The 15832-nt window shown below is 46.8% G+C and overlaps 1 protein-coding gene across 3 annotated transcripts in view; it reads left to right on the forward strand.

Annotated features, from left to right (window-relative positions):
* LOC138304447 (uncharacterized) overlaps window positions 1–15832 on the forward strand; it is a 123883-nt gene that overhangs the window by 102140 nt on the left and 5911 nt on the right. For 2 of the 3 annotated variants that reach the window (XM_069244507.1, XM_069244506.1), the window contains 5 exons: window positions 1246–4683; window positions 6241–6383; window positions 8158–8271; window positions 9481–9603; window positions 10256–10359. In XM_069244507.1, the coding sequence (XP_069100608.1) occupies window positions 1246–4683; window positions 6241–6383; window positions 8158–8271; window positions 9481–9603; window positions 10256–10359 (3922 nt within the window). Of the gene's footprint in view, window positions 1–1245; window positions 4684–6229; window positions 6384–8157; window positions 8272–9480; window positions 9604–10255; window positions 10360–15832 lie in introns of those variants that run through there. The other variant, XR_011205573.1, reaches the window with a different exon arrangement.

The following is a 15832-nucleotide window of genomic DNA, read 5'->3' on the forward strand; positions in this document are numbered from 1 at the left end:
GATGCAAGGAGAATGACAGGAGAGGGTAAATAAAAGAAAAGAAGGGAGAGTAGGAGTGAGAACAGAGGAACTGAAACGAAGTAGGGTTTAAATGACAAGTGCAAGGTCATCCAAGACTGGATGGATAAAAGGCAAGGGGTGAGAAGAAGAGTGTAAGGTCTGTGAATCACCAACACAGAAAAGACTTGAGCGTGTTGAGGAAACAATTGCAGCCAAGAAGGTTATGTAAATGGCAAAGAGGAAAGGCCCAAAGTCAGAGCCTTGAGGAATGCTACAGTGAAGAGAATTGTGACCAGCCGGAATGAGTGTGTACAACACGAGAGATACAAGGGTGTCCATGCATGGTAGACACCCAAAATACCCACTGTAGGCACAAAAAAGAAGAGGGAGGGATGGAGCAAGGATCTTCAGTTGCTCAGGCAAAATGGCACTTTGCTTTGAAGGGCGCTCCCTCTGCCCTAACAAGTTCCTTTTTCGAGTCTTTACAAGTAATTTGCACTGCCTTGTGGGGCTGCCCCAAGGCTGCCATCGTGCCATGCCTTATAAAGGCGCCAACATGGAGTAGGGAATGGCACAACAGAGTGTAACACAAGCAGATGACAGGTCGAGGAATGTAAGAAGACAGGGGTGCAGTGCTTTTGACTGATGGGCAGAAAAGAATCCATGAATGAGAGAAATATTTTTTTCATATAATGGGCAGTTCAAACAATTGACTGAAGAGGTGACAAGAGAACTAGAATGCAGGTAAGGATAGGTTACCAACAGATCTCACTTTCTGAAAAATAATTTTAAAGGGAAGATTGGGAGATAGGACAAAAATGGGCTGAAGAAGAAGGGTCAAGAGAAATCTTTTCAGCAATACAATAGGAAGAGGATAAGCATGTTCGAACTAATGTGAGAAGCTTCAAGTGACTGAAAGAAGTTTAAGAGGGTATTGAGTTAGGTATACGGAGAAAAGATGGAAGGAAGACTAGTCATGCTATTGTGATTAAGACAGGGAAGACATTGAAGGAGAGGTATGACCCCTAGGATGGGGAGATCTTTGTGGAGAGCTAATTATTGGGCAGTGGGGATGGTCCCGAACCAGAAGCAAGTCTAGTAAGAGGTACCATGCTCTCGGAGTGCAGGCTAGTTTTGGAACTTTGGGGGCCTGTGATCAGGTCAGTGAAGAATGATGCTTGAATTGCTGCAAAGTTGTTTTTTGATATTCAACATTTCCTCCACCTCTTCCTCTTCTCTTTACAGGGACCTGCTCTATGTGCTGTCCGAAGAGGAACTCTTCGCTTTGGAGAAGAGCCTGTGCTCTACAGACTCTGAAGATCCCCAGTCTAACCTGACTGGCTTTGACAGCCCTCAGCCAGAAACAACTGACCATAACCCTGAGCCTCATCTGGCAAGCCTTATCTTCCAGACTGATATGTCTATCCTGGTCGATCCACAGTCTAATCTTATCAGCTGTGCAGAGTCATCAGAGTCCAGAAGGAGTAGCATGCCTCCAACAACCACAGTGGAGTTACAGGAACGGTGGCAGTGTAATGGATCTTCCCAATCAGCTGACTTTGGGATGTCACAACATAGGTCTGCCTTGGGGTCTAGTCAGGTAGTTGCCACCTCCAGTGTGAAAGTACTTACAAACAGCGAGGTGTTTGTACCCAAAGCCTTTGATAAGAATATAGGTGAGGTGCAAAGGACAATGCTGAGCCCTACGGAATGGGAGATGACAAAACCACCGGTCATGTCCCAGTGTATCCCCTACTTCCGTAAGCATGGGGATGAAGGAATTACCTGTACTGCCCCTTGCTGCTCGGGACAGTGTTACAGTGAATTGTTTGTCCATACTGGTGCTTCTCAATCCCTCCCAGGAACTACTAAAGACTCTACTGTCCCAACAAATCAGAACACCCTCCCAGAAGTGCTTTCCAATGTACACCAGTGGGAACCCCAAAAGACAGTCTCCAAAACTCACAATGAGGTCCCCGTCCTACCACCATCACACCATGGAGGTACCAGAGAGTCTGTTTACACAAAGCATGACACAAGTACCGAAAACTCAGATTCCCGAATAGTGCACAAGAACCCACTATTTCATGCAACATGCCACAACACTTCTTCATTATTGCATCATAATTCTGTCAGCTCCAGGTCCTCCACTGTGCACAGCATGAACACACAAAAAACAGGCTCATCACAATGTCTGACAAATACGGAAGCATTAACTGCAATAGATAATCAGAAAAACTCAGGCGTTCAAGAGTCATCATTGTGCCATGGTGACACTCAAGATTCTGGTTCCGGGCTATCTCACAACTCTCTTTCCCCAGTATACCAAGAATTGCATCAGGTGTCTGATTACCCAGTGCACTGTAGGGTGTCTCAGGACTCCACATACCTGGAGCACATTGAGATACCTCAGGACTTAGTTTCCAGATCCTCTGTATCACAGGGTACTGAGCCCTACATGCATAATAGTGCTCCACAGGACTGTGCATTCCTTACGCACCAAGGTGTGCCTCACGTCTCAGCATCCGCAGTGGACCAGGAGGTTCCTCAGACCTCTGCATCCCCATTGCACCAGGGGGTTTCTCATGTCTTTGCATCCACAATGCACTGGAGGGTTCCTCTGAACTCTGCATCCCAAATTCACCATAAGGTTCCTCAGCACTCTGTATCCCCAGTACATCATGAGGTTCCTCAGCACTCTGCGTCCCCAGTTCACCATGAGGTTCCTCGGGACTCAGCATCCCCAATGCACTATGAGTTTCCTCAGGACCATGACATTCCTCAGCACTCTACATCCTCAAGGCATTATGAGTTTCCTCAGGGCTCTGTATCCCCAATGCACCATAAGGTTCCTCGGGACTCTGCAGCCCCTAGGTACCAGGGGCCTCTTCAAGGTCCTGCATCTCAAAAGCACCATAAGGTTCATCAAGACTCTTCATTCTCAAAGCACCATAAGATTATTCTGGACTCTTCATCCCCAATGCACCATACAATTCACCAGGATTCTACATCCACAATGCACCAAGTGGTTCCTCAGGTCTCTGCTTCCCAAGAGGATCTGGGGATTCCTTTGAATTCTGCACCCCTAATGCACCATAGGTTTCCTCAGGACTCTAGATCCCCAGCTCTTCGTATGATTCTTCAGGATTCTGCATCAACAATGCAGCAAGTGGTCCCTCACGTCTCTGCATCCTCAATGAACATGGGGGCTCCTCTGTATTGTGCATCCCCAATGCACCAAGAGGCTTCTCATGTCCCCGCATCCCCTATGCACCAGGGTGTTCCTCAGAAATCTGCATCCCAAATGCACCATAAGGTTTCTCAGGTGTCTGCACCCCGAATTCACCATAAGGTTCCTCAGACCTCTGCATCCCCAATGCACCATAAGGTTCCTCAGGACTCTGCATCCCCAATGCACCATAAGATTCCTCAAGATTCTGCATCCACAATGCACCATAAGGTTCCCCAAGACTTTGCATCCCCAATGCACCATAAGGATCCTGATGATTTTGCATCCACAATGCACCAAGGGTTTTTGCATGTCCCCTCATCCTCAGTGCAGTGGGTGGTTCCTCAGGACTCTGTATCCCACATGCAAAATAAGGTTCCTCAGGACTCTGCAGCTCTATTGCACCATGGGGTTCCTCCGGACTCTGCATCCCTAATGCTCCATGTAGTGCATCAGGACTGTGCTTCCCCAATACACCATACAGTGCCTCAGGACAGGGCATCCACATTGCACAATCATATTCCTCAGGGCCGTACATTCTCAGTGCATCATAACACTCTAAACCACCACTGGATGCCTCAGGACTCTGCATCTTCAATCCACCAATGCATGCATCAAGAGTCTGCATTTTCAACACACCATGGGGTGGCTCAGGATTCTGCATCCCCCATGAAGCATTGGGAGCCCCAGGACTCTGCAGCCTCAATACACCATGGAGTGCCTCAGGACTGTGCATCATCAATGCTCCCTCTGTTGTCTCAGGACTGTACATCCCCTATAGACCGTGGTGTGCCTCAGGACTCAACATCAGCCATTTACCTCGGGGACCCTCCATACTCCCCTTCAGCAAAGCATTATGGGACATCTCAGGACTCTGGATCCTCTGTGCACCTTGGGGAGTCTCTGAATACTTCTATTCTGAATCACAGTATGGTGACTCGGGACTGTGTTTCCCAAATGCATAACAGAACGTCTCAGCACTCTGCATCCCCAATGTACAGGAGAGTGCTTCAGGTATTTGCCTACCCAATGCACTATAGGTTCCCTCAAGGCTTCATCTCGGCAATAAATCACCCGGACATTGTAGACTATCCATTGCCATTGCATCATTGTGGCTCCAATCTTGATGTCCCAGAACACTTTGCTCAGGATGCTGCTTTCACGAATTCTGTTGGACCACCCATAGCAGCAGCAACATCCGGGCTCCCTCACACTCACCTGTGGATAGAGCATTCCTGCGTAGTCGATAATTTTGCAAATTTAGAAAGAGAAATGCTCAGTGGGAGCTCTTGGGTGCCAGGGCTAACTCTTGCAGACTCTGGAAACGTCAATCTGTTCGCACCAGCCACTTTTCCAGCCCGGGATGTGAGTAGAAACAGCGTCTGCAGTGACACAGCCCTCGAGAACTGCCAAACGATGAGGCCTCAATCTAGGACCATCATTACTTTTAGCAGGTAAGAACGAAATGAGATGCATCACCCCAAAATGGGTAGTAGTGCCCCAGATAACGCGTGCTCGGATGTTTGTATCATTAATGCGGTGGAATTTGAGTAGTAGGAGACCGAGTTGTAGATAAATATGCACACAGTCATCTGGGGTAGGCATTAATTTCTTCAAAAAGAGCAAAGGCTCTCTCTACCACTCACAGTACACTAACCACTTCCAATGAATATGTTCATTTCCGTGGTGCACTATGAGCTGCCATGGAGAGAGAAGCACTACAAAATACGAGGGGTAACAGCACTGACATTATGCACTCCTTTACTACTGATTACAGAGCGTATCCCGTCCCAACTTAGGGCCTGACTTAGATTTCAGCAGACAGGTTACTTCGTCACAACGGTAATGGATATCCTGTACGCCGAAATATAAATTTAATAGGAAATAATGGGAGTAACCCGTTAATCAACATCTAAATCGGGCCTATATTTGCCTCCTATTTGCTGCTCAGGGGCTAGAAGGGCACAAATTAAAATGTACAGAAATTAAACATGGTGATAGGGAGCCTGCTAGCTTATTGCTGCTGCTTTTAAGACCCCTGTGGATCAAGGCTATATGAGCTACCCACCTCCCCCTGCAATGTGCTGGAACAGAAGTAGAGACTTACAGGCCACCGCAGTAAAGGCAGAGAGCGTACAGGGAAATAATCCGTCAGTGACAACCTGGGACAGATAAAGGTTAATACCGACTCAGCCACAGAGAGTACGACCCTGACAGGCACGAAGACGGTGCAACGGATACAAAGATTAGAATGGCAAAAAGAAAGGGGGAACTTACAAAGAAGAAAGCGAGAAAGAGTGTCATATACGAAGACTTTCAAATACACAGAAACCCAGCGAGCAACAGACTCGACATGCACGCAACACTGACATAAATGCAGTGATAGTCACAGAGTATAGTGCCTGACAAAAACACACCCCAACAGCATAGAAATGGAAAAGCCATGAATCAAATATAGCATTAACACATTGAGAGGGCATCAGAACAGTCATAGAGAGAGAAAGAGGATGCTGATTAAGTAAGGAAATTCCAAAAGAGAGGCACAGAGCGAAACTGAAAGACAAGCACGGAGACTAAGAAACGAGTTTTGACAGAATGAAAGGAGTGGCCTTGATATCATAGTGCAGAATCTTTTCTGGAGCACTGAAGCAAGGAGTGGCTAGCTTTAGAACTACTACATGGGGCCAGAGACCCTAACCCCTGGATTTTATTCAGTCGATGAGACAAGATTGACTCATTGGGGGAGGATGAAATGAAATGAATTTTCTTGATAGGGCAAGTTGTCTTCACAGTTCTCCCTTGTGGACATCCTTCTCTGATTAGGCAGCTTAAAAGTTTGCCCACTGTTACCCTCTCCAGTGCTGAGGAATATTATAAGCTTATGATTTTGAAACGAATGCCTTTTCTGGTGCAGGTAACCAACTGTCTCAAAGTGTACTGACTTCAGTGCTAGCATGACCGTGTTCTTGATAATGTGCTTCCCATTTCCTCTGACCGGAGTGTGTTTTCAGGCATCAGCAGCGGAGTTCCAAACACAACGATGAGCTGAGTAGGAGGGGTCTACAGGAGGACCGCAAACTGATGCGCAGGGAGATACGCTCGCGGTACCGCAGCACCAGAGACATGCTTCATCGACTCTTCGTGTGCATTGCAGGTGAGTTCTGTGGAAGCTGCTGATCTGAGGTCTAGCACTCCCTTAATCAGGTGAACCACCATGGACTGCCTGTCGCATGAAACATGCCATGATGTTCAAGGTTAAGTGTCCTGTGGTGCTCTAAATGGTGATAGATCCAAATGTTTGACCCCAGCAGATCATGGCCTAAGGGTAATCAGGAAATGCTCCTGGACATAGAAGTAGGAGTGGTCTCTAAACCATGGAGATGGATCAATAACATTTCCAGAGTTTGAATTGCACAGTTTTAACTGCTCTTTTAGGTGCAACGAAGATTGGTTTGAGGATGCGGGACACAAAGTATGCCTCTCTTACATCACTATAAAAAGAAGAAAATCTCCTGATAAAGGGAGTGAACAGTATCCATCTCAGTGCCCACCACGTCTGAAAGCTTCAAAATGTCCAGTAATTGTCTGTGTGGTTACATGTGTAGGTATTTTTCCAGCGTCGTCTTGTTTTCGAGTCTTGAGACGAGCTGCTGGTGATGGGTGCTTGCAACAAACAGCAAAGTGATGGAAGGATTGCTTGATTAATCCCGACAACCGCCAATTGTTTGGGGCTGTTCCAGTCCGCGATTTTCCACCCACTGTACCACTCTTGACAGAGACCAGCCATAAATGCATTTTTGGGCAAAGAGAAGCCGGAGATAGCTTTGCACGTGGCTGGCCTTGCGTCACTTGTGTTCCTCTCCGGAACTGGAGCTGCATCTGCATACAGGAAAACACCAGAAAACACAGTTGTCTTGTATTATTGTGGAGGGTAAGGATATAAACTGTGATTTCCAAAAGTTTGCAAAACACTGTGATTTTCCACCACAAATAAACAGTGAGAACATTTTTACTTAGATATTGATTATACCATTGACAAATTTGGTGCATTGCTGGGCTATACTTGCTCACTGAAAGTATTGGCAATTTGGTGGACATTCCTATAAAGCCTTTCGTGTCCGTATTCCACTTTTGTGTGGCTCTGCAGTCTATTATTGGGGTGTTAATCTACATTTCCTATCACTTTGGTTGGCTACAGACCTTGCCTGCAGCAAGGAAATTAAGGGTCTGATTTAGAGTGTGGCAGATGGGTTACGCAATCACTACTTTACTATATCCTGTCCACCCAATTGCAAGTGACATGGGATATAGTTCAGGCTCCCTGTTTTCCATTTTCACTGATTTTTATAGACACAAACCATTTATTTTCTTGTCTGTATTTTTTCAAGTGTGATAAAAACGGAAATTAGGTTGATTTTTGAGCGATTCTAAATACTCTCTGCCATGAGTGCTAGGCCAATAGCTGTGTGGATTGATATTAAGTGGGCTAAAAAAGAAAGGGATTTTAGTAAAGAGGCTTCAACAGCAGTAGATACTGCAGAAGGTTGACAATGAAATTTGCTTATTTCCATATAAGTGCATTGATTTATCTTCTGTAGGTGTTCATATCTCTAACACCGGGCAGGCATTCAAGCAAAAGTGCACATTTACCTGTTAAAAAAATGTGGAAATATACCAGTTTCAGCTTTATTTTTTCACAAACCCCCAAATAAATATGGATAAATACAGATAAAATTAGCAAAATATAAATATGGGTAAATACAGAGAAAAATGTCAAAACATAAATACCATAAAACTGGGAGTTCTAGATGTAATACAGTTAGAAGGCAGGCAAAGTAATCATACTTTTTGTGACAGAGCAACCTGTCTGCCAAGCTCAAAATCAGACCCAGAGTCTTATGCTATAACTATGTACATTTTCTTTACAGGTGTCGCTGATCAACTTCAAACCAATTTTGCAAGCGACCTCCGGCCTATCCTGAAGACTGTGTTTGAAATTGCAGCATCCAAATCTGACGCCAGTGAAATATCAGACGCAGCCCGTGAGCACTTAATCATTTTCTTCAGTTATCTTTCATTTTGGATTCATTGGTGGGGTGCATGGCAAACGGTGTCCGGCCGTGGACTTTGAGTACCAGCTGGGAGAACTTTAAGCATGAGTAGTGGCAGCTTGACAGATCTGGGCATCCTTTGTGGGAGATTAACATCATCATCAGTGGGCACGAAGTGGGGTGGCCACTTTAATGTGGCTACCCCTCAGACATGTACAAGGGCCTTTGACTGCAGAGGCACCCTGACAAGTGAGGGCCCCCTGCGCCACACTGTCTGCGCAGTCCTAAGTTATGCCCTGCCGTGGGTATGACTGGCACATGTATACCATTGCTGGTGGGATATTCTAGTCTTAAGCCTGCCAAAGAAATGCATCTGTCTCTCCATACAGAGGTCAGATGAAGCCTCCTTTGGTCTTTGTCAAATAGGCCCACCTCTGTACACACTGTTTTTCTATATACAGAGGTCTATGTTCAATCTACATTGCGCTAACGTCCTTTAAGAAAACTCTTGGTGCATCTCAGTATCTGGCTACTCGGGAAATGCTATATTTTGACGTACCAGACAACACAAAAGACTATCTGCTGACACTGATGACGTTTGGATGTGTATAATTTCCTGTGACTGCAATACGGGAGTGCTGTGGCTGGGCATCAAAGAGTATCAGCAGGGCAGTGTTGGTCATTACTGTAACAGCAGTGGGTATTGCATATAAGAACTGATCATCAGGGAGTGCTGCAGTCTAGGCTAAGGGTAATTGATGAAGCTGTTTGGTCTCAGTGTTTGGAGAGAGTGGGGTATGCAGCAGCTCATGATTTAGCTGCATTGAGAGAGCGGCATGGGCTCAGGGCTAAAAATGCAAGATATGCTGCAGGTCAGATGTCAGATGCTTTGGCATTGCAATGTGTGGCTCGGGTGGATTGACAGTTGTGTGTTGATCCTAGAAGTCGGTTAGCAATGTCACAGCATTTTAGGATAGTTGTGCATTGGTGGGGGTGTCTTCGCATGGGTGATGCAAGGCAGCATGCATGGGTTTTTGTGTCTGGCTCAGGATAGAAGTCTGGTCAACAATGGTGTCCTAATGAAAGCAGGACTCCTATAATCCATAATTCATTTACGTCCTCACATTTACCTGCGATTTATGTGACAACAGGCCCTTATCTCTTTTTTTTGCCTTGCATACACTGTCGACTGTGCTGCAGAGAATGAGATCAGGACTTCCGACTTGGAGAGGAGACCAGGAAAGCAACTGGAAGACTGTGCACTGTGCTCCGATATCAACCGGCTGAGAGCAGAGGATGGAGAGAGTGTGCCCTCTGCAAATGGTAACCACCTTGCACACCTGTCTGTAGGCGATGAGCTCCGCATAAATAATACCACTTCTGGTCACATATGGTTAGGAGACGGGTCCTCTCCCAGTAACCTCTGATTGACCTGTAAATAGGAGACTGACTCTCTACAAATGGTAACCCTAACAGCACGCGTTCTGCATAGGAGACGGCTCCCCGACTCCGCAGCAATGCATTGGCATTGCCGTTAAGTAAAGATGCATGTGCTTTAACTATCTATAATGCAGCAGGGACAGTGGCAGTGTTGCCCAGAGGTGTGAGGGGACATATTGCAGCCCTATTATGGCTTTTGCTACCCATCGAGGAAGTATAATGTGTTTTTTTCATGATGGCATTAGAGCCCTTGGCACCCTTGCTCTACCAGTACACAACTGTGCAGCCAAGTTCAACACCCACCCCACTCTCCACCAACACCTATTTGTTCTGGTGTGATCTCTTCTTCGCTCCATTACTATTCCTCCTCTATGCTCGCTAGTCCGCCACAGCTCCACTGTTCTCCAAGCCCTTCTTGAACACACTTGCGAGTTTTGGTGGTCTTTTTACCACTTCTCTGAGCTCTTGTTTTGTGTCTGCCTTGAATACCAGTTCTTTTCTTCTGACTGTATTTTCCATTGACACTTTGTCACAGATCCTCCGGAGTGGATTCCCGACAGTGCCTGCAGCAACTGCATGGATTGCCGAGCTCAGTTCACACTTGTTCGGCGTAGGCACCACTGCCGAAGCTGTGGAAAGGTGAGAGCACAATTCAGACATAACAATGTTCTAAAATATACTTCTTGAATATGGCATGTTTATAAATAACTGTTGGGACTCCTGAACACAGGTGGCATCCACTGGAATTTACTCAAGTGAAGTATACACTCATTGTTTAAAACAATCCTGCCTTCAGGCCAAGGATCTGGCATATAACGAGGGAGCGGGCCTTTAACAACCAGTATAGGCAGAGACAGAAAGGCAGTACGGCTATTAGAACATTCCACCCACTGAGGGTAGAATGTTAAATAAAATGTAAACATATCTTTTTATTAACATTTTTAATACATCAGTTTCAAAACATAGCACTTTCATACATCTCATAACGTTATCAGTTGCCATTTCCAACCCAACCCACCCCCACTCCAACTGTTCTCCTTCCCCATCATTTAATACTCTTGTAGTGGCCTCCGGATGTGGCTACTCAGGATGAACAAAGTCAAAACATAGCTGACCTTCAGTCCTTCCAGATTTTTACCTATTTCTGGGGATACCCCCTACATTCATAGGTAATCATTTCTGCCATCATACACCAGCCCATATCATGTTTCCAAGTTCCAGCTCAGGGGATTGTTCAGCACCTCATGCCTTCGCTATATTCCGTTTCACCACTGCCAAGCCCACCACCAAGTTTGTCGCCATAGACCGGCTTCTGTCTCTCCCCATATATTCAGCACACACCACTTAGCAGAAACACTTATTCCCTTTCTCTCACCTCACCCATGCAATACACCACACCAGACCAAAATTCTTGTATCACCAGGTACTCCTATAGGGTGTGGGAAAAGGTACCATTTTATCCACACCCACGTAGACAGTGCGCATCTCTGGCCCAAACCATCTTTACCATAGTCATACTGGTATAATATAATACTGGTATAATAAGAATGATGTAGGATTTTCATTTGGGCCTCTGGAAACCCTGTACGTATAGCCAACCTCCTTAGGGGAAGCCAGGGCCTCCTCCCATTCACTGTCTTCCAACCTTTCTAGCTCTCTCTCCTATTGTTCTCTGACCTGCTTCAAGACCTTTGGTGTGTGTTTATAGATCAGTGACGTTGTCTGTCTGGGCATGAATTCGTTTAGAAGTTTATCCTCTAGAGAGGAAGATTCCAGAAGATCGGTCCTTTTGGGTTGCACTGTTCTGAGTGCGTGCTGAAGTTGCAATTTTCTGTATATTTCGGTGGACGCCAGTTGTATTCTCTCTGCAGGTCAGGCCAAAGAATAACATCACCCCGATAACAACCGTCCCCCAAACTCGAGATTCCTATACGGTCCCACTTGTCAAATCCTGCCAGTGGTCGCAGGGTACTCAGAATTTTAGCGTCCCATAATGAAGTGCCTGCGTGGTCTTGTTATCCCACCCCAAGGCTGACAGGTGCGTCTGCCACAAGTGTATCAGTGTCCAAAAGTGGTGGCCAGTCACCACGTTTGTTCCCTCTAGATAGCTTCTGTAGGTATCCCAGTGGGCATGGCACAAATCTATCCTTGAGGAACACCGGTTCCGTCTGAGGGAGGAAAGCCCCCTTATTAATAGTAGTCAGTTGCACCACCCAGTAGTACATCTGGCAATGCCTCCATTATACCGTCCCTTTGTGAGCTTATGTAGTGCAATGTGTGCCGGAACTCCGTCCCACAATAGTGTTCAGACCTCTCCCTCAATTGCCTTAAAGTATGAGCTAGGGATCTCATGCAGGGTGTTTTTTTAAGGGCATAAAGAAAGCGGGACATTGACATCATTTTGAATAGCGCTGCCCTCCCTAACAGCGAGAGCGGAAGAGACCTCCAGTGTCGCACATCACGTTGCAGTCTCTCCAGCACCGCGGCCAGGTTATTCTTGAAAAAGAGGTGAGAGTCAGGAGTGATGTAAATCCCAAATATCGGAAGCCCGTGGTTGCCACCATCACTGCACAATCAGGTAACAGCCGTGGTATCTGACCCTTAAGGGGGTATTGTATGGAATTGTGCCAGTTGATGGTGTACCCCAAATATTTACTAAAGATCGTAACGTTGTGCATTAGTCTAGTCAGAGTTAGCTCCAGGACTATTACATAGAGCAGCACATCATCTGGGTATGGAGGCACTTTGTCTTCCCACTGTACCCCCTACTGCGGGCTTCTGACCATCAGATCTTGACAGCTTCATGCTGCCAAAGGCTCTAATGCCAGGGCAAAAATCAGCAAGGACAGAGGGCAGCCCTGCCTGGTACCTCTATATAGTTTAAATTCTCAGGACTACCCACCGTTAACTCTGACATGTGCTAGTGATCCCGAATACAGGAGATGTATCCATTGCATAAATAGTGAGCCAAAGCCTTGTTTGGCTAGTACCTCGAAGATATAAACCCATTTCACTCTATTAAATGCCATTTTAGCATTGATGACAGAAGCAGGGCCTGTTTTTGCAGGTTGGTCTTTTGTCCCAACACACCGTGTAGGTGTCAAAGGTTAAGGGACGTGCTTTGATGGGGCATAGATCTTGATTGATCTGGGTGGCGTGGCAATTGGTATTTTAACCTCCGTGTATAAGAGCAAGATCAGCCTATAGGACGCACAGTCTTCAGGGGTTTCCCTTCTTTATGTATAATCACTATAGTAGCTAGCCTCTGGTCATGAGGTAAAGCCCCCTGCTGTTTACTTATACACGTTAGGTAGGTGCCGGTTCAGCTTGGAGGCCATCCTTTTACAGAGTTCGATTGGAATTCCATTTGGACCCATGGCCTTACTGTAGCACAGTTCTCTATTAGCCCTTGGTAGTTCCTCTTCTGTAATGCCTGACTTCAAGTATTCCTGGTGTGTGTCAGAGAGACATGGCATTTTTATGTTGTGTAGAATTGCTTTGGTATCTTTGGCAGTCGTACACAGTTGTGTGTAGTAGTCACTAAGGTTTCAGCCATGGAAGTTCTTTCCCTGGCTAGTTCTTCTTCGCCCGTCCTGACTTCTAGTACCCCTTGCCTGGATTGCTCTTGTTAGTCGAGCGATGCCAAAAGCTTGCTTGCTTTATTTCCCTCCTCATATAGGCGGTTTTCAGTAGCACACTGCATCGCCTTGGTGGCATCTGTCACTAGGTCCTTATATTCCCTCTACTTCGAGGCCAGGGTGTCTCACTTCCGGCCCGTCTACTATCGCGAGGAGGTGTTCCTGGGACAGAATCTCCTGTTCCTACTCCTCCATCTTGGCATTCTTGTTTTTCTTCAATCCAGATATGACGGAAGCAGCTTGATCTATGACTACGGTTTTGTAGGCTTCCCAGACAGTCTGCATCAAGTCAACCTAGGACATTTCTGTAAATTAATGATCGGTCATGCTGGTTCCCCACCCAGGCTTATGGTTCAAGCAAACCCCGCCTATAATGGGGAGTGGTCTGTTAACCCCTTGCCAGGTGGCAAACTTCTGAGCAGTGTGGAATCTTTTGGTGATGTGTAATGGGGTATTCTATACAAGAGAGGCTCCCACGGGCACCTGAGTGGAAAGTGTATTGTTGTTCTCTGGGGTTGTGCGCAAACCAGACATCCACCAGCCCCATGGCTGTTAGGAAGTCTGACAGCATGTTCTGGGTTGCCCCCGTGTATCTGTAGAGCTAGCGGTCCCGCTCCTTGCTGAGTGTCAAGTTGAAGTCACCCCTCAGGAGGAGCACTCCATCAGGCAGCTAGACAGTAGGGCACTCAGGTTTGGGAATGTGGAGGCATTCTGTAGTGGTGGCATATATACTGATCAGATATTGAGCATTAGACCCTCTCAAATCCCCAAAATGGCCACATATCTTCCTTGCTGGTCTGCCCAGGTCCACTGGATTGTTAATGGGAGTGATTGCTTCAGTAAAATACCTACTCCCTTTGAGCCCGACTGATAGCCTGCATGAGCCACCATCTTGTAGCCAAGGGTGAGAGTCTTACCATCTTGGGGGCCCTTCAGACTTCTCAACTCTCCCACTGGCGCTCCCCCTGCTGTTTGTTTGGGAAGCATGTATTTATCTAGCTTTGTTTGGTAGGAGGTCCGGGCTCTCTTACCATCCATCATTGTGGGTGCTGTTTCCTTGTACAGCCACTTGGTGAGATGTGGTGGTAGTCAAGGCCAGGCCTATATAGGAATTGTCCCTTGTGTCCTCTTTGGTTTCCCACCGCCTGCCAAGCAGGGTAGGTATCTCCTCACCATCTCTGTCTGGGCATCCCACGTATCTCTAGTAAGCCAGTTGTAAAGGTTACAGTTATAAAAGTTGACAAGATTGTCAAGCCTGCCTGTCTCTGCTACATAATATATTTTGCTCTGGGATCACAAGTGGTCTGAGCATTTGTTTGGTCCAACACCCGAACATTGACTGCCTCTGTCCCAGAGCATGAGGGTGAGCCAGCCCTCTTCTGGGCGGGTCACTGATCATGGAGTGAGGCCCTCAGATTAATCTTTGGCCCCTAACCCCCCTCTAGCACGTCACTCAGTTAAGGCAGGGAGGGAGGGAGGGAAGTGGAGGGCAGGTGCTGAGTCTGCCTCCTACCATAGGGACCCATGAGGTCCAGCCAAGTGCCTACCCAACCCTCCACAGCAGTGCCGCTCCATCACAGCTCCTCACCTCATTTGATCGGGGTGGGGGCTTTTGTCATCTTTGCCTCCCATGGGCACCAGCTGGAGTGCCTCGACCCCTCTTTTCACAGGGTCCAGGTGCTGGGTCCCTCTCGTCAGTCCCACCCGCTGCCTGCCGTCGCAGCTCCCTAGGCCACGGCCTACAATGTTGCCCAGGCTGCACTTGGCATGACGTCCTCAGCCACTGCGCCAGGGACTCTGGATTAAAACAACTGTCTTCCCCTGTTTCAGCTGCACAGTGTGGCACTGGGAGGGCAGAGTGGCAAGGATGGTAGGAAAGGTTTTGAGGGATCAGCGACACAGGCAGTGGAGCCGGTTCAACAGGTGGTCATCTTACTCAGTGGCTAGCCACACCCCACCAGTAGAATGTTCGAAATTAAACATGGAGAAACTGAAACATAAACATTGGAATATTGGAGCTGACAGCTGCCAGCTTATTCCAGCCATTGTTGGTCCTGGCCACTCTTGTCTTCTGTGGAGCTTCCAACATTCCAACGTTCTAATGAATATTACTTTTGAGTGATAGGGCACTTACCACTACTTAATTTTACCTCGTCAGAGGCCTTACTGCCTGAGGATATAACCAATCCTTAAGCAGAACACCCCACACTAATATACATGGTGCAGTACCAACTATTTATACTACAACCTGTACGTCCAATGAGCTCAAAATTCTGTTTCTGCTGTCTGAGCGATGCAACCCTCTTGTGGCTTCCAGAAGGCCTGTTAACTGATCAATTTAAAAGATATCTTATACCATTTCAATCACCAGGACGGGTGGAAGCCCCTGAGATGTTGCCTCATTGAAATGAATGAAGCAGAGTAAATCTGTCAGTGCTTGACTTATACATTATTAATAGTAACAACCTGGGGTA

This window comes from Pleurodeles waltl, chromosome 7 (assembly GCF_031143425.1).
Source record: "Pleurodeles waltl isolate 20211129_DDA chromosome 7, aPleWal1.hap1.20221129, whole genome shotgun sequence".
Taxonomy (NCBI): domain Eukaryota; kingdom Metazoa; phylum Chordata; class Amphibia; order Caudata; family Salamandridae; genus Pleurodeles; species Pleurodeles waltl.